A 26,009-nucleotide genomic window follows, 5' to 3' on the forward strand; every position below is an offset into this window, starting at 1 on the left:
CCACCTCTCCCTCTCCCTTCTCTCTTAATTTTTTATCCAGGTATCTTATATTGACTACTGAACCTTACAGAATACACGTCGACTCCTCCAACATGCCTTTCAGGCAAAAAACATTCATGAAGCTAAGACAAAACCAACAAACCAACCAAAACCTCAGGCCCAAATTACTGCGGCCCGTGGCGTCAGTGGGTAGAACTAACTCTAAGAACCGTCGTCAGAGTAGCGATCACATATAGCTGGCCACAGAAACAGCTAATGAGGTGAACTGCAGAATTTTACAACAGGTAGAAAGGAAAATAAATTGCAGTATATTTTCTTATAAGAGCTTCAGCCACTAGCCTTGTTGTTACGAGTAAATCAGGAGAATCAATTTTAAAGCCGAGGCCGCCGCAAGTTTGTGCCCAGCAACGGCTTTGTACGCAATAGCCTACAATCTAATTAACTTAGAAATAAATTATCCAATCTAAATTGCATTTAGTTCTTTCTATAAACAGCCCAATAAATTTCCTAACTTCCTTCCTGCTATAAAAACGTCCCTGCCTTTGGACAATTTGAATAGCATAGCACAGATAACATGTGATTTTAGAATCATTACAGAAAAAGGTTGGTGCTACCTGTAATTAATGTTGTACATGATTTTTAATAGCATCATTATTTAACTTTATGTTATTGAGGAAATTTTTTCAATGGTTGAAACAGATCCTCAAATGAAAAAAAGAATAATTTATTAAAATGCTGAGACACTATATGGTCATTTTTCCCCAAAGAAAGATCAGCTAAGCTCTCTTTTTATCCTTCAGGTCCAAACAGTGAAAAATTCAAGACCTATGTTAGTTTCACATTATAGTTGATGAAAACATCTGCAATGGTTGAGGCCACTGAGCCTCTACCATATTCTAGGCACAATGACAATCAGAGAAATGAAGAAAATGTGGTGTTGACTTCGAGAAGATAAGACAAGTAGACGGAAATGTATAATAAGTATGAGAAATGTCAAACACCCCAAGGGGATGCTTCACAGAGAAGAGGGGTCGTGATCGTTGGCAGATTTATAAGAGGATGTGACTGTGTTGGCATTAAGGATGATGGATTTCCCCACGCTGAGATGGCAGGGAAGGACATTCCTCATAGAAGGAACAGAATGCCAGCAAGGAGGGGTGCCCGGAGTCAGAAAGAAGAGTGGACAATGCTGAATCTATCTGGAGTGTGTTTCGGCACTCCAATTCACAAATATTCTAATAAATGCAGAAGCCTTATTAATTCAGGAAGAGCTGGAAATTCCTGTCCTCTCCTACTCATCTTTCAGTTAGGCTAGGGACAGAAAGTTAGCATGATATCTGACTGAGAAGTCACACAGCTTAATCGTTCAAACTATCAACAGAAAGAATTAAAGAAGCATATGTTGACAACTGTCTGCCCATCAGTCACACCAAGCCAATATTTACTGAGCACCTACTATGTTCAAGGCAATGCATTGGCAGTTTCAGTTCTGTAAGATGAAAAAAGTCTGGAGACTGATCAAATAATAATGTAATACAGTTCATGCTACTAAAATGTACACTTAAAAATGATTTAAAATGGTAAATTTTATGTCATGCGTATTTTTTCACAAATTAAAAAAGATATATTTAAATAATGAATGTTCTCATCTAATTACAAATTTCTCCAAATCTGGTATACCTGCCTCTTAGAGCTGAGTAAGGTTAGGATGTGAGTCTCTAATGTGTTATCACCCCCTGTCAATCCTCAACTCCCTGTCAGACCTGTCTCCACTACACCCCACTGAGACTCTCGTCCCCCATGACAGTGATCCAGACCTGAAGTGAACTGGTCTAAAGATCTCTGGGAAATAAAAACAAACAGAAAAGGGCTACCTATGCATGCTCCCCTAAAGATCTTTAAGCTTTCTTACCTAATGTTTAATAATAATTTAGTTCAGGTATAAAAGTACACTGTTGGCATTAAAAAAAAAAAATCAGAGCGAATCAATGAAGACGCAGCACACACATCTGTAAGTTCCTAACTTCCACCTGGCACTCAAGATAAACACCAGTTCACTCTGCTCACTCACCATCCACTCTGTTGAGTGGGGAATGTAATGAAGTATTCTGGTTAAAAGCAAAAACTTGTTCCTCCTTGATTTTTTCTGGTTTATACTCCATAATTTAATTAAGGTCAATTAGAGATTAAAATCTGTTGACGATAATTACAGTAAGCACAACCAAGTCTCGGCATCTCACGGAGCCTGGGGAGCCTACTAACACAGTGAAGGGCTGACACACATCCTTACTTGCACAAGCGTGTCCAGAGTGAAGATGTGCTCCCCACGGACATTGTAGAACTTGACCATGGCACTCTTCAGAAGAGGGCCGTTGGGGAGCTCACCAAGCTGGGTCTGCCGTTCCATCCCAGCGACGGCCAGGAGGTCTCCCTGGGTACACCACTGGGCCACCACCTCTGAAATCACAAAGACGACGGTCAGCATGATGACATGACCCTCCCTGAACTTTCAGTATTTAGAAAATAAAGCTGCTGAGCAAATACAAGGTGGCTCTTCCCCTTTTTCTCATGAAGACAACAGCTACCCATCTGTCTGAAGACAACAGACTCTATTTAAACAGGGGTCTGTCGCCTGGATGGGGAGTGCGGCTCCTCTGAGACACAACTCTGCCAGGTAAAAGCACAGCCGCCAAAGCCAGCACGCTAAGTATCGAACCCCGAAACCAGCATGACTGAGAGCACAGGTAAGATGACCCAACCAAGGACTGTCCATCCATGGCTTGTGTCCCCGACCCCAGCAGTAACTCTGCAGTTTACAGATGCAGAAAGTAGGTCAAGAGCAAAGGCCAGATTTATATTCATTTGATTTCTGTGCACTAATGGGCAGATAAAGTTCAGATAAAGGACATAACTGCCTACAAGGCCCCTGACTTTTCTTCCACATTGGGATGTTGTGGGGGCTTAGAGAGTAGATAAACACTTCTGGTGTATGGGAGAATTGTCAGAAATTTTCACCCTGGAGATGTGACGCCCACCTATAAGACATTCTGTACCTCTGAGAAATGGCTGTGAAATGGTTTGTCTAATCCCAACCTGAGCAATTTACTCACTCTGACGGCTCCAACAAGCTACTCGCACTAATAAGACTTACAGCACAGTTCTTCCCCATTAAGACCCGAGGACCCCATCTGGCTCACACAGAGATGACTGAAATCCAGAGCTCAGAGGTCTCTCTGAGCAAGGCTGGCTGAAGCCTAAAGGTGCCCGGTTGTGACAGGACACGCGGCAGAGCCAGGTCTAGAAGCCAGCAGTGCTGGGGCTCGGGCAGGTCACACGTGACCCTTCTCTTAGTCATATCGCCTTCTGAGGTCACCAGCGCCCCCTGACTTCCTCGGAAGCCCGGACAGTGGTCCCCAGCACAAGGCGGCTCTCCGGACCCAGGGAAGCGAAAGCCTGCACACTCGGGAGCCGCCAACAGGAGCCGGGGCCGAGGGAGCAGAGGGCTGCGAGAAGGCATCTGCACACAACCACGGAGTACAACGACTGCCATCAGACAGAGGGAAAGCACCAATAAAGAGTTTTTTCCTTTTTCTTGCAAAAGGACACGAAGAGGGTTAAAGTACAAACCAGGAAACGAAAAATCACTTCAAAGAATCAACTAAATATCCCGGTGAGTAAGATGGAAAACATGACGAGAGGAGGAAGCTGGAGGATGTGTGCTCGGGAAGCCCACGGGGGCTCGGGGCTCCGCTGAGAAGCCGGCCATGATCACGGGGCTGACAAGACCTTCTCCGGAGGACAGGTTTTGGGAGCACAAGAAGTCAACGAGAGCAGCACCTCACGCTGACAGGTACGGACGACTGTGGCCCAGAGGCTGCCGTGGCTCAGGACCAAGCCACACCATGGCTCTGCACAGGTGAAGAGGCCGGGCTCCCACTCTCGAGGCTCCTCGGCCAGCCTGCTCTGGTCAGGGCACAGTGACAGCCCTGTGACAGCCCTGCAGCACCTCTCTTGCTAGTTACTTAGTTTAGTAAGATTCTTTGAATTTTGCCACTCTGTGGTTTTTCCCAACAGAAAAGTGGGCTGCTGCCCCTGCAGGCCTGGCCCGGACATGCAGTCCATTCAGAAACTGCTCAAAGAGGAAAGGCTCTGCCCCCTACACCGGCACCCTCAGTCCCCGCTCAGCCTGAGTCCACACGTCCCCACGGAGTGCAGTTATCAAGTTCTAGGGAGACAGCTGGGGTCCCCACAGGCAAGTCGTTCTTTAAAAGAGCACAAATTCCACAGGAACAACTCCACTTCCTGTTCTGCTGACAACACAACCGTACCATCAAGGGCTGCGGCCCCATGACATGCAGCGTAAGCCAGTCCTGCTGCACACGACGGGCACACGGTCACCAGGGGAAATAGGTTTACTTAGAAAACCCTGACACAAAGAACTCAGGAGCGGGCACAAGAACGCGACACTGCAGACTGGTCAGTGCCAAGCCGGGTGTGTGAGTATTCCAAGGGGCTGAGCTCCGAGGGCAGGAGTTCAAAATCCTTATAAATTACTACAGAGTGAAAGGAAAATTGCGTATTTATTCACTGTCTAGATTTTACTAGGTTAAAGAAACAAGAACATAGAAACGTAGATGTGGTCAGGACAAACCCTTCCTATCCTAGAGAGTTTTTGTAGGCTATACCCATCTTACGTTAGACAAGAAAATAACCCAAAATACCTTTGCCCAATCTTTTGGTAATAATTTTATAATTTTAAAACCTTTAAAAACTTGTTTTAAAATATAAGCCAGAAAAATGGGGCGCCTGGGTGGCTCAGTCAGTTAAACGTCTGCCTTCAGCTCCAGTCATGGTCCCAGGGTCCTGGGATTAAGCCCCGTGTCGTGTGTCAGGCTCCCTGCTCAGCGGGGAGCTTGCTTCTCCCTCTGCCTGCCACTCCCCCTGCTTGTGCTCTGTCATATAAATAAATAAAATCTTTTTTTTTTTTTTTTTTTTAAAAGTTTTTTTTTTTTTTTTTTACAGAGAGAGATAACAGTAGACAGAGGCAGGCAGAGAGAGAGAGAGAGGGAAGCAGGCTCCCTGCTGAGCAGAGAGCCCGATGCGGGACTCGATCCCAGGACCCTGGGATCATGACCTGAGCCGAAGGCAGTGGCTTAACCCACTGAGCCACCCAGGCGCCCCATAAATAAAATCTTTAAAAAAAATTTAAGCCAGAAATAAAGAACTAATGCTTTATTTAGTAATGCTTTTTTTCACGTTTCCTGAAGTTCTTAGCACAGCATCTCTAGGGATATAGGGAGTTACAAGGCACAAAAGAGGTCCATCCTCCTAAAGTACCCATTTTTTGTGATTCTTTTTTTAAGGTAATCTCTACTCCCAACGTGGGGCTCAAACTCACACTCCCGAGGTCAAGAGTCACATCCTCGACTGGCTAAGCCAGCTGGGTGCCCCTTTCTTAATGACTTTGAGGTGTTTGTGGAATTTGGGTCTCTCAAACATTGCACACGCACGAAAAGTAACACAGTCCCACTGTTCTACTTTAGCCAGATAACCTTATGGGTCTTTTCGATAAAAGCCTGGAGGGTCAAAATTTTACATGTATTAAGCAATGAGAAAATTCGGTGCTTTTGTGTTAACAAGAGCCCCTCAGGTGCTGTTAGTCCTGGGTCCAAAAGAGGCAGCCAAGGATTAGTGGAGAAAGAACAGTGCTCTGACCAAACACCACATGTACTTGAGCTGCTGGCTAGAAGTCTGAAGTTCACAGGGGCCTCTGTCCCTTGGATGTCCATGTTGATGATTTATCATTTTACTAATCATTAGACATTGTGTACTTGCATTTGTGTACATGGATTTTGGGTTGAGAGGGAGAAGGTAAGCACATGCACAAAGTAGGAAACTGTGTGATGGTAAAATAACACGTACATTTTTTCCTTTAATAACAGTGCTTCTTTTTTTTTCTTTAATAACAGTGCTTCCGGTGAACATACTAAGGACAGAATATCAGCATGTACTCAGGCTGATGGCTACAATGTCTACCAGCCTGAACTACAGGAGTAGACAGGACTGCTGACCAAAACCCCTCTACCTCAAAATCAAAACCCCCCTCTTGACCTTCTCGGTGTGTTCTATGAAGTGACAAAAAGAGGAAATTCTGTAAAACAAAGAAACAAAGCCTAGGGGTTTCAATTCTTTGATCTTAAGACACATGTGGGATGAAATGAACAGTGCCTTTGAGGGCTTGCTTTACCACAAGAGAGGAACTGGTTAGGCCAGAGAATTTCTAAGTACATCACTCAACTGTTTTTCCTTGAAGGGCAGGAGAACAGGACACTTCGAAATATGCCACACTGGAATAAAAACTATTTTGAGCTAAAGGCAACTGAGAAGCAGCAGTTGAAAGCTTGAAAGCTCTCTTCGTCCTCCCTATCCGCCAAAATGCAGGATGTAAATTTGGGACAGCCTCACCCCCCACTGCACCCCCTGACCGTAAAGGATAGAAGTTAACCACAGAGGACATCTCTAGACCCTTATCAGCTCACAGACAGAATCAGGAGAATCTACATGACAAACTTCAGGAAGGAGTCCTTTCTCCTACCAGATCCCCATATGCTTACCTTCCCAAAGTCTGCTGCCCTAGAAACGTCAAGCCTTTCCCTTTGTCTTGTCGCTTCTCCAAAAAAACATATTATTCTTTTGTTAAGATGCTATAACAGCCCAAGTTCTACCCACCCCTTTGAGTTACTCATCTCTGAACACTTCCACAGATAAATGTAATGCACATGTTAATATACTTGTTTCTTTTTCTCTTGTCAATCTGTCTTTTGTCAGTCTAACTTCTAGGGCGCCAGTCAGAGAACCCAAGATTTCTAGAGGGAAAAGTCTTTTCCTCCCTTACATTGTCAAGGAAGAGTATAGTAACAAAGGGTAAAAACCCCCAACAAGGTGAACTAATTTATGGTTTAGTTTGTGATAAACAGAAGTCCCCAAAGTTGGGATACTCTGCAGATTTTTTCCTCAAGGCAGAATTTCCTCAGCAAATATCTGCAAAGCAAAATTACCCACCACCCTATGAATCTGCAAAGAAAAGTTTGACAGTTGTGGAGAAGAGGCTGGTCATGGGGACTGTGAGCTATTTGCCATTCTGTCATTTTGCAATGACATAAATTACAGCATTGGTAATAAATTAGAAAGTATCATGAGTGATGTTAATTCACTAGAAAAGTTCTCTGATATTTCTTTTGAAACAGTAACAGACAAAGACTAGACCCTTTCAGTCCACTTTATATGACAAGCAACTGACTTGTCCACAATAGGATAGAATCCTGTGGATGGAGAAAGTTGCCACGTGGCATCTTGGCAGCTTTCTGGCTACCTCTTCCCAGTATTTATTAACATACCCACAAAGCAGTGAACAAAAAAATAAATGAGTTTAAAAAAAATACTGCTGTTGATACTACAAGTAAGACCAAGTGCTCATAACATTCTGAAACCAAGACAAAGAGAAAATGCCTATACCCAGCCCCTGTCACATGACACCGACTCACTTAAATTTCATCTAGCTTCTTACAGTGAAGACGACTATCCAAAAGCCTGTCACTCATGAAAATGTAAGGTTTAATAATAAGGTCTAATATTTTCATGTTAGATTTAGATTTCTAGTCAGGCAATGAAAAGAATGCTAAATTTGACTGTTTTTAGGATAAAACTCAAGTCAAAAAATTACACATTTGGAAAGGTCACCCTGGGTCACCTTCATAAACCACCACATATGTGTGAATCTTCCAGTGCACACTTGGTGGGGGTATGTTAGAAGTACTACTCTAATACAATTTAGTTTGAAAGACAGAAAACTAATGTGGCCAAGAGAGAAAAAAATAGTTTCCATAGGCAAGTAGGATGGCAAAGAATTGGAAAAATTTGCTATATAAAGAATACAGTGGAACTGAGTGGTAAGTATGCTATTTTCAGTCCTGATTAGATACTCAGTAGGGAAAAAGGTCAGGACTCCAGATTAGAGGCAAGTTCTGATGAAATTAATCAGCTTGGTTAAAGGTTTAAAAATAGTTTCTGTCTTTGTTTGTTTTTCAAGATTTTATTTATTTGAGAGGAGAGGGGCAGAGGGAGATGGAGAAGCAGACTCCCCGTTGAGCAGGGAGCCCAACACAGGGCTGGATGCCAGGACTCCGAGATCATGACCTGAGCCGAAGGCAGACACTTAACTGACTGAGAGCCCCCCAGGCACCCCTGAAAACAGAATTTCTGATGAAGAAAAGAAGAGCTTGGATTACGAAATATATGTGAGAATTTCTGACCATCCCTGCATTTTTAGCTCCACAAAGGTCACAACTTTCAGAAAAGAACACAGAAGAGAGCAAGGAATTTAAGTTCATCATCATCACATGCAAAAAATACTTACTCAGCTTCTAAAGGAGCCATTTGTGGAATAAAGAGGGACTTCTACATAGTTCATGTCCCTCAGGAGTTTATAGGGTAAATAATTCCTTACAATTACAGTTTTGAAACAGCAAAATGGGACACCCATAAAAGGGAGCAAAACTTCTAAAAATATTCTATAGTTCTGAGGCGGCTGGGTGGCTCAGTTGGTTAAGTGTCTGCCTTTGGCTCAGGTCACGATCCCAGAGTCTTGGGATTGAGCCCCACATCTGGCTCTCCCTCTGCCCCTCCTCCAACTCATGTTCTCTCTCTCTCTCTCTAATAAATAAAATCTTTTAAAAAATTCTATAGTTTTAAAATAGAATTATTAAGTGCTTGGGTGTGTATGGACATGTATGATGCATTCCAGGCAATCAATAGTTAAGTATACGGACTTGAGTCTCCCTATCCCTGTGATTCATGAATAATTCAGACAAGAAGCACATGACAGGACTCTCTGGTCTGACGGCCAGTTCTGAATGACAGCAGGAAGTTGAACTGCAGGTTCTGGTTTGCCCTTTACCTCTCATTCAGATTAGAGTAGGCCCCTTTAACTTGAGACCAGAGGCAGTCCAGAAATTTCTACATTGCACCATTTAATCCTGAAGACAGAAAACCGTTTTCCCAAAGAACTCATCAGGGTCACAAAATGAGTAAATATTCTCAAACTGCAAAATCTGGCAAACACCAAATGCCCACGGACAGCGATTTTTCTCACGAGATAATAGATTTCATAACATCTGTTAGGAAAGTGTCAGTACTCGGTGGCTGATGTTTTACATCAGTGTCTCAGTCTGGCAACGGTGGAAGCTCCACAGTCTGCTGAAGTAACTTTACCACGCAACCATCAGCTCCTTAATAAGCCTCAAAATAACAGCGGCCTCTGTGAAGCTGTGCCGCACACGGTCTGCCGCCTCAGGAACTGCAGGTGCTGAGGCCCGATGCTGTCCAGACAGAGAACGTCAGCCAGAGGCAAACACCACACACCTGAGAAAGACCACTCTTGTCAGAGCAGGGAAAGAACAGAAAGCCAAAGACGAATCCCTCCTCGCCATAAGCCTGGGTATGGCCTTGGCAGGTAGGCAGAGGAGGGAAGGAAATGGCCTTCATTGACGGACTCCATGAAGCCTGGGAGAGGTCACTGCAGAGGGATGGGAATGGATAAGACTGGGTGTAGGACCCCCACTGGAAGGCAAATGCACACAGGGCTGAGTGTGGGTCTGGGGTCCCACGCGGCCTTCTGTACCTTTCAGCCCTGAGCGGATGACAGTAGGAGACAAGTCATCGTAGTTGTTCATTAAGCTGATGTCCCCCGAGGTGAAGCTGACGGTGAGCAGTGGCTTGATGTTCTGCACCGGGATGGGATACGCTGCTGGTCCATCTGCCGGGACAAAAGGGCCGAGTGAAGAGGCGGCAGGCGCACAGGACCCCCATCTGGGCGTGGCTGCAGTCCTGCACATGGCCTGCCACTGAAAATGGGACTATGGGCCAGGCGGTCACCGAAGACGGCCGTGTTCTATACCACTCAGAACCTACACAAGACCGTCAGAGGGCCGCTTGCCAGAGAAGTCTGGAATGAGAAGAAGGATGGCGACAGCTAGCCCTGGACGCAGAAAGGGGGGTACCCTGGGCTCTGTTTTATGGTGGCGAGAATATGTGCGAAAAGATTATTAACTTGTGTGTTAATGTGTCATGTTTCTAATGATGTGTAAACATCAATTATTTTAATGTCATATAATGTGGAAGGATGGTCAAAGAGGGATGAAAAATGATTTCTTAATTCTGGCCCAATGCATAAAGAAAAGTTGCTTTTCAACACCAATGCTCTTTCACTGAACATTTTAGGAAATGAGGAGACATAGCAGTCACTCTGAGTCCTTTATTCAGTTTTTATCATAACAGACCCCAAATGTGGAGAAAGGCCAGGGCTGGGTTTGGCTCATAAAGAATTCTGCTACATCTGCGGTGCACAACCAGTATAAAGAAAATACGGTCTTGGAAGTTCTAGGAGTACTCATGGATGTTAAGGAAATGCCGTGATGGGTCATGTTCTGGATTTTTCCACGTTATTTCAAAAGTAAAAGTCAATCCCTCCCACAAGCCAGAATAAATCAGGGTCCCCGGAGGCCTCACACCCATGCTGGGTTCACCCCCCACAGCCATCCATCCAGAGTGGAAGGGCCTGACATCCCCCGGTTCACCCCCAACTCAGCCCCGCCTATGGATGACCCTCAGTTGTTACCTTCCTTTGCTTCACTTTAAGATGCTGTAGGTACCCACCTCTATGCTCAAATTCCCTGGGCCACCAAGAAAAACTTCTCTAGGTGAAAGGCAAACCCCAGCCACTTCCAAACTGCCCCATGGCTCATGTTAGAGTAGCAGCCAGGGACTAAATTCTATTCTCGGACTTATTCTGAACCTGCTTCACAAACTTGGCCTCTGGATCTTGTTTCTTCCCATAATACATGGAACTGAGTAAACCTGCTTTCACTCTAGTGAAGTTCTGTTTTAAAAGTACGCTGAAAAGTATCCAATGTTGTAAGACACTGACTTTATTACTATGAGGCTGGAGAAATGATCAACACTTCCCCCAGGGTTACGGTCCTAGCAGGAAAGGGTATGATGGCTTCCCAAACGGAAGTCCTCTTTCTCCCCTCCAAGGCCCGCCCACCCTGAAACAGCACCCCCCATCTACAGTTTCTCTCCTGTACGAACATCGTCTTCTCCCTACATGAATGACTGAACGAGCACATGTCTGTCTCTGGGAGGTATCACGTACTGGGTCACATCTGGGACAGGAGACAAAATGGGAGCACTCCAAGTACCAATGGAGGCAGATGCTGTTGGGGGACAAAATTAAAGCACAGTCTCGAGACCAGCCCTTCACAGGATGAATACGCCCACGGTCACAGGAAAGGGGGAGAAACTGTCCCGGCCATCATGGGCGCTCAGCGAGCAGCGTGGACGCGGCTGTCCAGCTGAGGGCGGAAGTCCTGGAGCAATCTGGCCACGTCTAGTCTGCCACAATTCATGATATACTTTTCCCTTAAAAAAAGAGGGGCGGAGTCCTGGGGAAGAGCCAAAGCCACGAGTAGGCCAGTGCAGAATGCTACTGTAGATGATGGCCAGCCTGGACGCTAACGGCTTCTTCTGCTTTTGTGTGGATGTGTGTGTGGGGGGTGGGGGTAGCTCTTACACATTTGAGGGATAGAAGACACTGCAAAGGCGAAGGAGGCTGGATTCTGAAATTACCCCAAAAGCCTGAAACCTTCCCTGCCACTCCAGATAAAAAAAACTGGATGCCAATGGGTCCGGTCTAACCCCACTGTGAGGCTTATGGGGGGAAGACAAGTTCTTCCAAGCTGAGAAAAGGAAGTTTTCCCCCAAAATAAAGAAGACAGGGCACGGACAGCGTCCTGGGCTGTATCCCGGCAGAACTAATCCTTCCTTGCACAGCTGAAGCTGTGGGCTTTAAGGACACTGGGACGTGGGACACCACAGACGAAGCTGCAGTAACAGCACAGCGGTTCTCATCCCAGCAACCCGGCGTCCCGCTGAGCAGCGAAGCCGCACAACACCCTAGGGACAGGGGCAGGGTCACGGCACGTCTAGTGAAACCTAAGCCCATGAAGTTTCCTCAGCCTGCACAGAGACTCCGGGAAAAGGGAAGGCAGAGGGGAGGCCACCGAGTCAAGGCCCAGATGTTCCGCCACCTGCGCCGCGCGTCCCCAGAGCCCTTCCCAGAGGTGAGGGTGCTGTGCGTGCGCTCCCCCGCCCTGGCCCCTGCCGGCTACCTTGGGGCGGGGAGTAGTCATCCGAGTCGGTGTCACTCTCGCTGCTGTCCTCCACCAGGAAGGCGGGGTAGTTCCAGGACATGCTGAGGATGCCGTCGGACTCGTGCAGGAGGACGTGGGCCAGCATCCTGCCGTGGCAGTCCATGACGATGACCTGCCCGTCCGCCGTGCCGAACAGCACCTGCAAGCAAGGACCGACCCGTGACGGACGCGCAGACGGGCTGCGGTCCTGGCAAACCTCGTCACCCCAACTTGTTCAGAAGGACGAAATGTATTCAGGACTGAGAAAACAGAGCAGTTCACCAGAAACTTAGCTGGTTATTATTGCAAGAATTTTAGCCCTCTAGCACTGAAATGTAACTGATGGCAAAAGAAACACATCTGTCATACTGTGGGGACATGTACAAACAATACCAGCAAAATCGCTGCCTCACTTCTTGTGGGGTGTTTTTGTTTGCATGCTTGGGTTTTCTGGTTGGAGAACAAGGGTTAAGAAGATGGTATTTATTTTTCTTGAAAAAAAAAAAAAAGGCAGCAGCAAAGGTTCAGAAAGGATTTCACAAATTTAGAAGAAACACTTCAGCTTCCAGTTTGACAAGAGAAAATATATTTGGTTATATAAGCAGCTTATCTAACCACACTTGGAAAGAAGATACTCCTGAAATTGTTTGTCTAATGTTCTATTTAACTAAGAATAACATCGGTATTAATGTATTAATTAGTAATTAATGTTATAATGTACTAACAGTATTAACACAGTCACTGAGTGTTCACTTCGTGCTAAGCACTACGCTAAGAGCTTTACCTCGTGTATTGTCGAGACAGTCCTGGGAGTTAAGTTCCAGCACTGTCGACATGGAGCTCAGCCAGGCTGACACCTCGGTGTGTGGAGCACTGCCGCCCAGAATTCCCCTCACTTCACCTGGCCCTGGAGCACATGCTCAGGAACACGCCATGGCCAGAGTTAAAGCAGAGGCAGGGCCAAGAAAGGGTTACCCCCAACCCCCAGCCCCCCATCAGGGCAGCAGAGGAGCGCCTCACAGCTTCTAGAACCCCAACAGGAGTTGTGTCCTCTTGCTGGTTCATGCACGGATGACACTAAGGGGATGAACCAAGGGGAACCTCGGCAACATGGCAAGCAGGATCTCGTAGAGAATATAGCATGTTCTCTTCTGCTTTGGGTGGTGGGCTCGGTAGCTTCTGTACCTGTTGGCATTTAAAACGTTACATCTTTTGTGTTTCCTGAGATCTGTGCATCCGTCAGCAACGACTGTCAAAAAGGCACGCAAATCCTCTCCATTCTACAGATGCAGAAACAGCCTGAGCAGTCAGGGCCGCTGACAAGGCCATTAAAGCAGGCTATCCTACTGCAAAGACCAGGATTTACACACAGGGAAAGTTACTTAGGCGTGTTAAGTCCCTGCCTCTCTTTGCTGTTAACATTTTGTCATTAAGCTCTTTGGGGGCAAAGACTGTCCACGGCTGTCCCCCTGGTACCTAACAGCTTTGGATACAGAGACCACTTAACAGTACTTCTTGTTAAATGAAGTAAAGTCAGTGACCATCAAAAGGCATTTTTAGGACATAAATCCTGATGATTAAGACAGATCAACGGCAAGGGAAGTTATATTTAAGTAGTAAAAAGCTCACAGAATTTACCGAACTGTTTTAGAATACACTGTCCATCGAATATTTCTTTAAACAGGTCTACATTTCAATGACTGAAAACTCAAAAAAAAAAAAAAAAAGGCTAAATCAGTTTTCTGCAGAGGCAGTGAGGAATCCGTTACTACACTCGTCTTAAAGAAGAAACACACAAATCCCAAACTACTAGGAACACAATGGAACCTTTTAGAAGACGATGAATCTTGGGCTGCCAGTGGAGAAAGGAAGCACCGGCCAGCATGTCACAGAGACCTCCCAAGGCACCGACACAGAGGGACGGGGCACCGGGGCCGAGGGTCTGGCGTGCTAAAGCGGGAGGCATCGCTGAATGAGCTCACCAGGAGGTTTTCACCGGGGATAAAGACGGGCCAGGACTTCTCGTAACTTCAACCGAAATGTACAATGTATACATTTTTTTTTTAAAGATATTATTTATTTATTTGAGAAGTGGCAAGGCAGGGAGAAGCACTCCCGGCTGAATAGGGAGCCCAATGTGGGACTCAATCCCAGGACCCTGAGATCATGACCTGAGCCAAAGGCTGACGCTTCACTGACTGAGGCCCCGAGGTGCCCCTAATTTATACATTTCAGAAGGAAAAGACGTGGCAGCCTCGCTCTAAGGCCAGTGTCACGCGTGATGTCCCCAGGAAGCAGGCTATTTCTGTCCCTCTTTCCACATTCTCCCTCATTGCTCAACTGTGTTTTGAAGAGCAGCCACATACCTTGGTGCTGGGTGAAGGGGTTATTTTATCATTTATGATGGCCATTTCCTATAAAGACAGCACATGAGCAGGCCACCGCCGACAGTTACTCTTCACAAGTACTCCGGATTGATGGTATGTTATCAATCCCAAACCACTTCCAACCCCTCCTGCTACAGGGCTACATTACTCTACAGTCTTCCACCGGTGCAATCCCCACCGTTCTCGTACTTCACTGTGCCATCATTTGATTTCTGTCTGACTTCTACGCTAGCCTATAACCTTTTTGGGACATGGCCTATGTGTGCTCTGCTCACTACTACCTCCCCAGGGCCTGTCCCAGTAGATGACACGTGGCAGTAACTATTTGTGAAGGGAGGGAAGAAATGCTTCTGTATGGAACTATCTGTTGAGTAACGCTCACATTTTTCCATTTTAGAGAAGAACAGATACCAGACAATAGAACAGACAGTTAATTTCTGAATAAAGGATGGGTGATTTAGTGAGGCATCAGTGTTCAACATTACACGAAAGCCAGCCCCCAAATTCCCCACCATGAATCAATCCCAGCTACAGATCTCTTGGGAAGATAACGCATTATTAAGATCAGGAGGAAGGGAAAAGCAGCACCAGCAGTCTAGTTGTCAAGCAATGATGGAGGAAGTTAACTCTGTTTGGGAACAAGTACGTCACAGATAACTGAAGAACACTGATACGACATGAAATCAGATTTTAAAAAATCTCCTCTGTTTCAAGTTCTTTCCCTGCCTAATCACTTCCAATGAGACAAAGCCTATGCGTGCAAAGGACTTTAAGAGAACAAGAAAGAAAAGTCTAATAATAATGATACACAAATAGGCACATGCATCAATCTCTGCTTCTACTCCCGCATCCTGGAGCTCCCGAAGGGCTGGTGCCGGCTCCTCCTTCCCAGCTCTGTCTCTTCTAAGGTTGGCCCTCTGCTGTCTTCCCTCTCTAGATCACAGTTGTGTCCATGGCCTCAAAGGCCCAGTCAGGGCTGACTAGGGCCTGCTCAGATCTCTTCCCTACGCTCCAGACTCCCACATCGGACATTTCTCACCTGCCACCTACCCCTGGATGCGCCAAAGGCCCTTCAGAACCAACATGTTCCCAGATGAAACGCAGGAATTTATCCTTTCCCAGCAACACGGCCCATCCCCCTCCCTGCCCACACACAGAACCAGGTCTTCTTACAGCAAAGCAAAACTGTGACTTGTGTTTTATCTCCAATGTCCAGTACGGTGTCTGGTACAGAAAGGGGCTCAGACATCATGCATGAAGGCTTTGGGGACCCACCACACAGAATTATTCTCACTTTTTTGGGGGGGGGAATTATTCTCACTTTAACCTGAGCTCCTCACTACTCTCAACTTTGCTGTGTTTTCACACGCCTATCTTTCCCATTAATCCACGAGCTTCTCAAGGGCAGGCCTGCACCCCAAGTTGTCACACGCTGCCTGTCACAAGCAGATCCTTAGGGACTCCTAGTAAATGTATTTGTGCCCAAACTTCAGCCTTTGCCCTAAGTCTTCCTGCAAATGAAGCAAAAGCTTCTTTCTTTTTTAAACTATAAACCAATGCCCAAATCCTCCTATAAAACTGGCCTCCAAAATACTTCCAATAATGGATGAAGTAAATTCCGTCTCCTATTTTTCCTGCTGTCTTCTCTATTGGATTGCAGGCTTCACATGGGGCTGGGACAACACGCCCTCTGTCCTGCATACACCGAGAACCAAACAGGCTGGTGGGAAGCTGCGGGCCCTCAGGCCACCCACTCGATGGCTGTCCCTCATTGCAGGCAGCGTTCAGTATCAGTGTACTCCATTCTAAACGATTTTTAGATGTAATTATTTAAAAATTTAACAGAATTAATACGAGTAATTTAAAATGAGCCAAACCATGAGCCAAAGGTGGTATAGGAAGAAAATGTAAAATCATTCAGAACATTTATGTTTGGAACCAGTGATAGTATCTCATCAGTACTTTTATTTTTGGAGACTGGTACTCATCTACATTTTTGAATACAGACCATATTGGGAAATTTCAACTATAAAAATACATGCTTCTATAAACGTTCACCTCTTTTGTAGTAGAGTTTAACTAGCAGCCATGGGGACTAGTTCCAGAAGGAGCTAACCTTTTTGTCTATGTATTTTGCTTTTGTCTTTTCAGCTAGGGGAGCAGATAACAAAGTGATTATATGCTCCTCCTAGTAACCTCAGCCCCACTGCTGGCAAATGTCTAAACATGCCACAATGGAGAGAGGAACAAAGGGACATACCATGATGTCCCTTTGCTCTCTAGAAGGATCTTCTGTTCAGAGATGCCAATGAAGGAGAACTTTGTTTTTGAAAGACCTCTCTGTTGGGAGTTTCAGAGCACTAGTTTTCAAATGCTTTAAGGCTAGATTTGAATATTTTGAAACTAAAGAAACACAGAGTCACTGAAACCAGACTGTTGTAAATGACAGAATTCATCAACCGGTTAACAGAGTATTTCCTGGTTTAAATAAAAAGGATGAAATGTAATTTCACAGCTGACTATAGCAATCATTTTTTTTTTAAAGGGGGAAGTGGGAGAGAGTTGGTGGGGAGGGGCAGAGAGAGAGGGAGAGTGAGAATCTTAAGCAGATTCTATGCCCAACACAGGGCCGGACACCAGGCTCGATCCCACAACCCTGAGCTCATGACCCAAGCCAGAATCAGGAGTGGGATGCTAAACCAACTGAACCACCCAGGCACCCCAGTAATCATTTATAAAACACACTTATTCTGATAAACATGGGAAAGAAATCTCACCAAAAACATCTACAATAAAAAATTTGTATCTTTGCGCTAGACATGTAATTTTGGTTATTTCATGGTTTCACTGCAGAATAACCACTTACAAACTACCTCATAAAGATGACACACTATGCTGTTTAAAGAGTTTCAGAGAAGGAAATACTCGGTATCAGGGATCAATTTTAATGTTAAATAACTCCTGTTGCTAGAACATTCTTCCCCACTATCTTTCAGACTCCCTTTTTAAGTTTATTCACTCTTCTAAGATGCCCACACATGGTTTCTGGTGGTGGAGGGGAACAGTCTGAGTGAAAGACTAATTAAAACACACATTTAACTAGGATATCTCCAGAAGGATACACAGTAACTGGAGAAGCCATTACCTCTGGGGAACAGAACTGGGTGGCCTGGGGATAGTAGAGGAAAGGGGATTTTCATCATATACCCTTTTGAACATTTATAACTTTCAACTACGTGAATATGCTATTAAAATATATTTCTAAGGGACCCCTGGGTGGCTCAGTTGGTTAGGTATCTGCCTTCAGCTTGGGTTATGAGCCCAGGGTCCTTGGGTTGAGCCCTGCATCGGGCTCCATGCTCAGCGGAAAGCCTGCTTCTCCCTCTGCCCCTCACCCCTCTTGTGCTCTATCTCTCTTAAACAAATAAATAAAATCTTAAATATATGTATATATATTTAAGTATGCACTGAATGAGGTAGAAAAAATGCTCCAGGAATACAGCTCTATAGCAGACCTTTAGAGTAGGTGAAAATGCCTAGTGCAGGCACTCACCATCACACGGTCCTTGGGGGGTAAATATGTACCTTTAATTTGGGAAGGAGATGCTAAGTGATACAGCATCTGCTTAGCCTATTCAGTTAGACAGTCTGACTCTGTTGGGGGAAACATACTTTCATTTGCAAAGGACTCAGTACTGGAAGTCTGCTGGCCAGGTATCTGGTTTTATTTTCATCCCGAACTACTTATGTAACTTTGAATTCATCATTTACCTCCCTGAATGCTGGTTTCCTCTGTCAGCTAAAAAAGTTTTATTAAATGGGCTCTCAGATCCTTTCCTGTTTTAAAATGCTCCAAGCTTAAAAAAAAATACCTAAATATATTTCTCAGTACATGAAAACAGTAATTTCTTCCCGTGGCTACTAATAAACTTCTTCAACAGGAGAGCTAAGATGAAGTGACTTCCGAAATGACTCTGAGGAGTGTCTCTGGCTCACCCGTAGCCGCTTGGGGTACACGGTGACAGGAGCTGACCTAACAGCACCTGTGACTGGTGTCAAAGCTAAACAAAACCAGAAACTAAGGAGGTAAGAACAGATTTTAACCAGTAGGAACTACTGCCATAAGGAAGAGAGCCCAGCGTGAACTGAACTCAACTTCTATCAAGAAAGGGGTGACAGCATTTTAAAGGAAGAAAGGGGCCGGCAGGGGGTGCTGTTGAGCAGAGTTAGAAACAGAAACAGAGAAGTGGAAGGGGGGGTTGGTTTGTCAATGTGCATGGGCCACCTGGGCTCGCTACCTGGTGCTTCCTGAAGTTAGGGTCCTACACACCCACAGAGTCTGGGTTATAGGGGCACTAGTGTCAGGTGCTATCTGGAACAAACAGGAGAGTCTTTTTAACGGGGCTGGAGTTGTCATCCTTAGCAACAGTTTGTGTTGACAGAAACTATGCTAGTGTCTGTTCAAGTCCCTTAGACTGTGTGTGTGTGCGTATGAAATAATTTGTGATGAGAATCCAGTTTCACAGGCCAAAGTTGAGGCCTAGTTAAGGAGAGGGCCCAGTGGGGCCTGCCTAGAATTTAATCAGGAGAACGTCACTGCTAGCGGCACACACATCACCTCTCCTCAACATGACACAAGGATATATTCAATGCCAAGGGTAGGGTTGTCAGGAGCCACAATGGATTTGTGGTTCAGGAGTGCTACAGGGAACCTTGGGAAGCTTAATTCTGAAGTTCAGCCATCTGAACAAACATTGGTGTTCATACAGGGGCTCTGCATCAAACCACAGCCACCAACAGGCTATGGTATTAATAAGGGCTTATGAAGAAATTATAACAGTACATGAACAAGAAACTGACTTGAAAATAAATTTAGACCCTCAATATATTACAGTGGTAAGAAAACTTAACATGAGATGTATACCATTAATTTTTTAAGTTTACAATACAGTATTGTTAAGTACAGGCTCAATGTTACCCCGCAAACCTCTAGAACTTGATCACCTTGCGTAACTAAAACTTTATACCCACTGAACAGCAACTTCCTGTTTTCCCCTCTCCCGCCAGCCCTAGGCAACCATCATTCTACTCCTGCTTCTATGAGTCTGACTATTTTAGATACCTCACTTAAGAGGTATCTAAAATACCACATATACCACATGTGGTATTTGCCCTTCAGTGACTGGAATATTCACTTAGCATAATGACCTCAAGGTTTATCCAAGTATTATTCAGCCCTCCTTTTTAAGGATGAATAATATTCCATTGTATGTATATATGTGTATGTATGCATATATGTGCATGTGTGTGTGTCAAACACATTTTCTTTATCCTTTCATTCACTGATGGACATTTACGCTATTTCCCCATCTTGGCTACTCTTAATAATGCTGCAGTGAACATGGTTGTGCAAATACATCTTCAAGACCCTGTTTTTAACTTTTGGAAAAATCCCAAAATAATTTTGGGAGTACTGCATCACATGGGTAGTTCAATTTTTCATTTTTTGAGGAACCTTCACACTGTCTTCCATATCTACAACATTTTACAACCCACCAACAGTATAAAGGATTCCAATTTCTCTACATCCTAGCCAACATTTGTTTGTTATCTTTTAAAAGTCTTTTTTTTTTATAATAGCACTCTTAATAGGTGTGAAATGATATCTGATTGTGGTTTTGATTTGCATTTTCCTGATGATTAGGGATTGTTAGGCATCTTTCATCTACTTATTTGGAGAAATGTCTATTCAAGTCCTTTGTCCATTCTTAATTTGGCTATTAAAAATTTATTTTTGCTACTTAATTGAAGGAGCTCCTTATGTATTTTGGATATTAACTGCTTATCACATACACAGTTTGCAAATATCTTTTCCTAATGTACAAGTTGCCTTTTCATTCACTAATTGTTTTCTGTGCTGTGCAGAAACTTTTCAGTTTGATGTAATCCCCATGAATAATTTTGCTTTTGTTGTCCATGTTTTTGGTGTCATAACCAAAAAATTATTGCCAACATCAGTAACATGAAGTTTCCCAATGCTTTCTTCTAGGAGTTTTACAGTTTCAGATCTTGAATTTAAATCTTTATCCATTCTGAGTAGAGTTTTGTATATGCTGTAAGACAAGGATCCAATTTCATTCTTTTGCATATGAATATAGTCATTCTAGAGCCATATGTTGACAAGACTATCATTTCCTTATTGTATATTCTTGGCAGCCTTGATGGAACAGTTGACAATATATGCATTGGTTCATCTCTGGGTTCTTTATTCTGTTCCACTGGTCTCTATGCTTGTATCTATGCCAATACCACAGTGTTTTCTTCATGTAGGTCCATACTGTATTTTGAAATTGGGAAGTGTGATTACTCCAGCTTTGTTCTTCTCAAAACTCTTTTGGTTATTCCAGGTTCTTTTTGGTTCCTTTTGAATTTTAGGATTGTTTTTTCTATCTCTGTAAAAAATTCCACTGGGATTTTGATATGCATTGAATCTGTAGATCGCTTCATGTAGTATGGACATTTTAACAATATTAAGTCTTTAGTCCATGAACATGGTATGTTTCCCATTTATTTGTGTCTTCTTTAATTTCTTTCATTAGTGTTTAGTTTTTACTATACAAGTCTTTCACCTCCTTGGTTAAATTTATTCATTTATTCTTCTAATGCTATTGCACATAGGGATTGTTTTCCTCATTTTACTTTCAGACAGTTCATTGCCAGTATATAGAAATGCAACTGATTTCTGTGTATTGATTTTGATCTTGCAACTTTATTGCATTTGTTTTTTTTTTTTTTTTAAGATTTTGTTTATTTATTTTGACAGAGAGAAAGGCAGCAAGAGAGGGAACACAAGCAGGGAGAGTGGGAGAGGGAGAAGCAGGCTTCCTGCTGAGCAGGGAGCCCAATGTGGGGCTTGATCCCAGGACCCTGGGATCATGACCTGAGCCAAAGGCAGATGCTTGAGCAACCCAGGTGCCCATACTGAATTTGTTTATTCCAACGGGTCGTGTGTGGGTGGGTATGTACTATTCAGGGTTTTCTATCTATAAGATTGTCTATCTGTAAACAGTTTTACTTTTTCCTTTACTATTTAAATGTCTTTTATTTCTTCTTCTTGCCCAATTGCTCTAAAATTCCTAGTACTATGTTGAATAGAGATGGAGAGAGTGGTCATCCTTGTCTTGTTCTTGATCCCAGAGCTAAAACTGGTATTAACTGTGGGACCTTCATATATGCCTTTATTATGTTAAAGTAGTTTCCTTCTATTCCTAGTTTGTTTAGGTTTTTTTCTTTACACAAGGTGTTAAATTTTGTCAAATGTTTTTTTCTGCATCTTTGAGGGGGATCATATGATTCTTATCCTATGTTCTGTTAATATGGTATATCACATTAGTTGGTTTTCATATGTTGATCATCCTTGCCTAGCAGGAATAAATCCCACTTGATTAGTGCATATGATCCTTTTAACTTGCTGCTTAATTCAGTTTACTAGTATTCTGTTGAGGATTTTTGCACCTACATTCATCAGGGATATTGGTCTATAATTTTCTTTTCTTATGGAGTCTTTGTCAAGCTTTGGTATCAGGGTAATGCTAGCCACTTAAAATAAGTTTGGAAGTGTTCCCTGCTCTTCAAGTTTTTGGAAGAGAGAGAGAAAAAATGGTGTTAATTCTTTAAATGTTTGGCAGAATTCACCAATTAAGCCATCTGGTCCTGGCATTTTCTTTTTTGTGAGGTTTTTGATTACTGATTCAATCTTATTGCTAGTTAGAAGTCTGCTCAGATTTTCTATTTCTTCATGATTCAGTCTTGATAAGTTGTATGTTTCCAGGAATTTATACATCTCTTCTAGGTTATTCAATTTGTTGGCATGGAATTGTTCTTAGTAGTCCCTAATGATCCTTTTTATTTCTGTGACATTATTTGCAACATCTCCTCTTTCTTTTTTCTTTTTTAAGTTTTTATTCTTAAGAAATCTCTATACCCAATGTGTGGCTCGAACTTAAAACCCAGAGATCAAGAGTCATATGTTCTGCTAACTGACCCAGCCAAATCATTTCTGATTTTACTTGAGTCATCTTTCTTTTTTTTTACTTAATTTTGTCAATTTTGTTGGTCTTTAAAAAAAGAAATCAACTCTTAGTTTCATTTTTTCTATTGCATTTCTATTTTCCACTTCATTTTATCTTTGCTCTAAATCTTAGTATCCCTTTCCTTTGCTAACTTGGGCTAAGTTTGTTCTTTTTCTAGTTCCTTGAGGTATAAAGTTAGAATGAGATCTTTCTTCTTTGTCAATATTTATTACTATATAAACTATTTATTTCTATAAACTTCCCTCTTTGTACAACTTTTGCTACATCCTGCAAGTTCTGGCATGTTGTGTTTTCATTTTCATTAGTTTCAAGGTATTTTCTAATTTCCGTTTTGATTTCTTCATTGGCTCATTTGGTTGATCAAGGGTGTATTCTTAAATTTCCACTTATTTGTGAATTTTCCAGGATTACTTCTGTTCATTTCTAGTTTCATTCCGCTATGACTGGAAAGGATACTTGATGCAATTTCAGTTTTCTTAAATTTGTTAAGACTCATTTTGTGATCCAACCCCTGAACTATCCTGGAGAATGTTTCTTGAGTTCTTCAGAAGAAAGTATATTCTGCTTCCATGGGGTGAAATGTTCTATGTAGATGTTAGGCCCACTTGGTTTATAGTGTTGTTAAAGTCCATTGCTTCTTTACAGATTTTCTGTCTGGATATACTATCTGGTACTACAAGTGGAATAGTGAAATCTCCTACCATTACTATGTATATTGCAGTTCATTTCTCCTTTCACAGTTCTATCAATGTTTGCTTTACGTATTTAGGGTTTTATGTATTTAGGTTTTCTGACTTGACATGCACATATATTTATAATTGTTCTATCTTGCACGCAAACTGACCTTTTTTCCATTATATAATGTCCTTCTTTGTCCCTTGTGACAGTTTCTGACTTAAAGTCCATTTTGTCTGATATAAATACAGTCATCCCTGCTCTCTTTTGGCTAACATTTGCATGGAGTTATCTTGTTCCATCCTTTTACTTTTAGCATACATCTGACCTTAAATCTAAAGAGCATCCTGTAGGCAACATAGAGTTGGACCTTGTTTTTTTGTTAATCCATTCAACTACTCCATGTCCTTTTACTGGGGAGTTTAATCCATTTACATTTAAAGTAATTATTGATAGGAAAGAATTTATTATTGCCATCCTGTTAATTGTATTATGCCAGTCTTGTAGTCCTTTTGTCTTTATTTTCCTCTCTTGCTCACTCTGTACTGGATGAAGGGGAAGGACTATTGTGAGTACTGCCTCACTAATTCAAATCACTATCTTAGTTCTCAGTGGCCCCCACGCATCCTTGTAGCCCTCTGAGTTATTTCCTTTTCTTCCTGGGGAGAAGCTGGGGGCTGGGGGTTTTCTCCCGATCATATTGCACTTTGCCAGGGGTAGTGATTATGGCAAGATGGTATTTTGAATTTTCCTACCAGCTTTGCCGTGGCTGGTTTCACACTCACCTTGGGGGTGCAGGAGCCTTTCAACTAGTTTCTGGATTTCTCACAAAGGGAATTGGTTGGTGTGTTGTTGATTTGTTGTGTCTGTTTGGGGAAGGAGGGTCCAGGACTGCTATTCAAACCCCTTACTGATGTTGCTCCTGCCCAACATACTCTTTCAGAAGACACACTTAATAATCCATTTATATGAATAATTGCTTCCCATCTTTCACTTTTTTTTTTTTTTAAGATTTTATTTATTTGTCAGAGAGAGAATGCACAAGCAGGGAGAATGGCAGGCAAAGGGAGAAACAGGCTCCCTGCTAAGCAGGGAGCCCAATGCCAGACTTGATCTCAGGACCCCAGGATCTTGACCTGAGCTGAAGTCAGACACTTTACCGACTGAGCTACCCAGACATCCCTTCATCTTTCATTCTTAAACTAAACTGTTTAATGTAAATTTCAAGAAAGATTTTATTTAATGTATTTTATAATTTATCTATACTGAGTATTCTGTATAGTGATTCATCAATGATCCAGGTCTAGAGATAATAAAGAACAATTTAATTTTTAAACAGCTTAATTACCATTGTCAGTCAAATAAAACAGCATTGACAAAAAAAAGTATAAACATAGTATCTGCACCTGTTTTTGCTAAAGAAATCTATTTTCTCCTATGAAGAGCTCAACAGAACTTCCAGAATAAGAAAAAAGAAACATCTAAAAAAAACTAAATAGTGTCAACAGTGAGTTGCATTAAGATAGCCACAAAGGGTGGGAGGCTATCTCCTGACTTCTCTTCCTATGTTTCTATTATTTTCTTAGTTGTTCACATCCTCCCTGCCTATTTTGGCAAAAACCATTCCTATATATGTTCCGTTTAGGGCTTAAAATAAAATGGGCTTCCCTTTTGCAGTATACACACTACCGAAAAGTCATGAGAAAATCTAATGGGGAAGTAAGGAAGAAAATCACTCTTTCCAATGGTTTCAACTAAATCTGATTTCAAAGTTGTTCCCACAAACTGCTAGATAGGAGCTCTATTCCACAGGTCCTTTAACCTACTTACAGTTCACTCATGACTCTGGGTCTTCAGCATTGGAATGGATCACTGAGGGGTCATTCTAGTGAGTTGGTGGATAGTAAATATGATGAATAATTTGAGTAAAAGAGCTTATGTGAGAAAGCTCTGCACATTTCTTTTTTGTTGTGTTGTGTTGAGCACAATGGCTTTCAAGTCTTTCCAGTGAAGCTAAAACTGACACGGCACTTATAATTACTACATATTACTTGTAATACTATATATTACTTATAATTACACTATACTATAAATAACATATAGTATATGATATACTACATATAGTAATATATGTAAGATACATATATATATAAAATATACAGTAATGTAATGTAATACTACTATATGTATAGTAATACTATATATTACTTAGAATTACTTATACTTACTACCTTAAAAGACCAGGTGGAAAACCACGGGCAGTCGGTCAGAGGACTCACTCCAAACACCAGCACTTGATGAGCCAGCAAAGGTAAATATTTTCTCAAGTGAATAAAAAACTCCTTGGAAATAGTATACTGTGATTCTTTTAAATTTGGTTTTGTTAGGTTTTATTCTGTCAAAGAGTTGCTCTCATCTATTACATCATTACATGTTTGTCAAATATCAGCCATTTACTTTTTATTTTAAAAAACTGTGGTGGCAACATCACTTTTTCAGCGGAGAAACAAAGATTTCCATGACTTTGTAAAGTTTCCTTTGTAAGCTGTTTCCCGTGTTACAGTGCAAGATGAAGAAAAACTTCAGAACAAACGCCCGTCTCCTCG

At 42.7% G+C, this 26,009-nt stretch overlaps 1 protein-coding gene across 1 annotated transcript in view; it reads right to left on the bottom strand.

The window, feature by feature from the left end:
- LOC111158694 (tubby like protein 4) overlaps positions 1-26,009 on the bottom strand; it is a 228,917-nt gene that overhangs the window by 30,690 nt on the left and 172,218 nt on the right. The window contains exons 5-7 of the mRNA XM_022520902.1: positions 12,228-12,408; positions 9,680-9,814; positions 2,291-2,457 (exon numbers count right to left, since the gene is read on the bottom strand). Coding sequence (XP_022376610.1) covers positions 2,291-2,457; positions 9,680-9,814; positions 12,228-12,408 — 483 coding nt within the window. The remainder of the gene's footprint in view (positions 1-2,290; positions 2,458-9,679; positions 9,815-12,227; positions 12,409-26,009) is intronic.

The sequence above is a fragment of the Enhydra lutris genome, unplaced genomic scaffold, assembly GCF_002288905.1.
Source record: "Enhydra lutris kenyoni isolate GAN:26980312 unplaced genomic scaffold, ASM228890v2 scaffoldscaffold62, whole genome shotgun sequence".
NCBI lineage: Eukaryota > Metazoa > Chordata > Mammalia > Carnivora > Mustelidae > Enhydra > Enhydra lutris.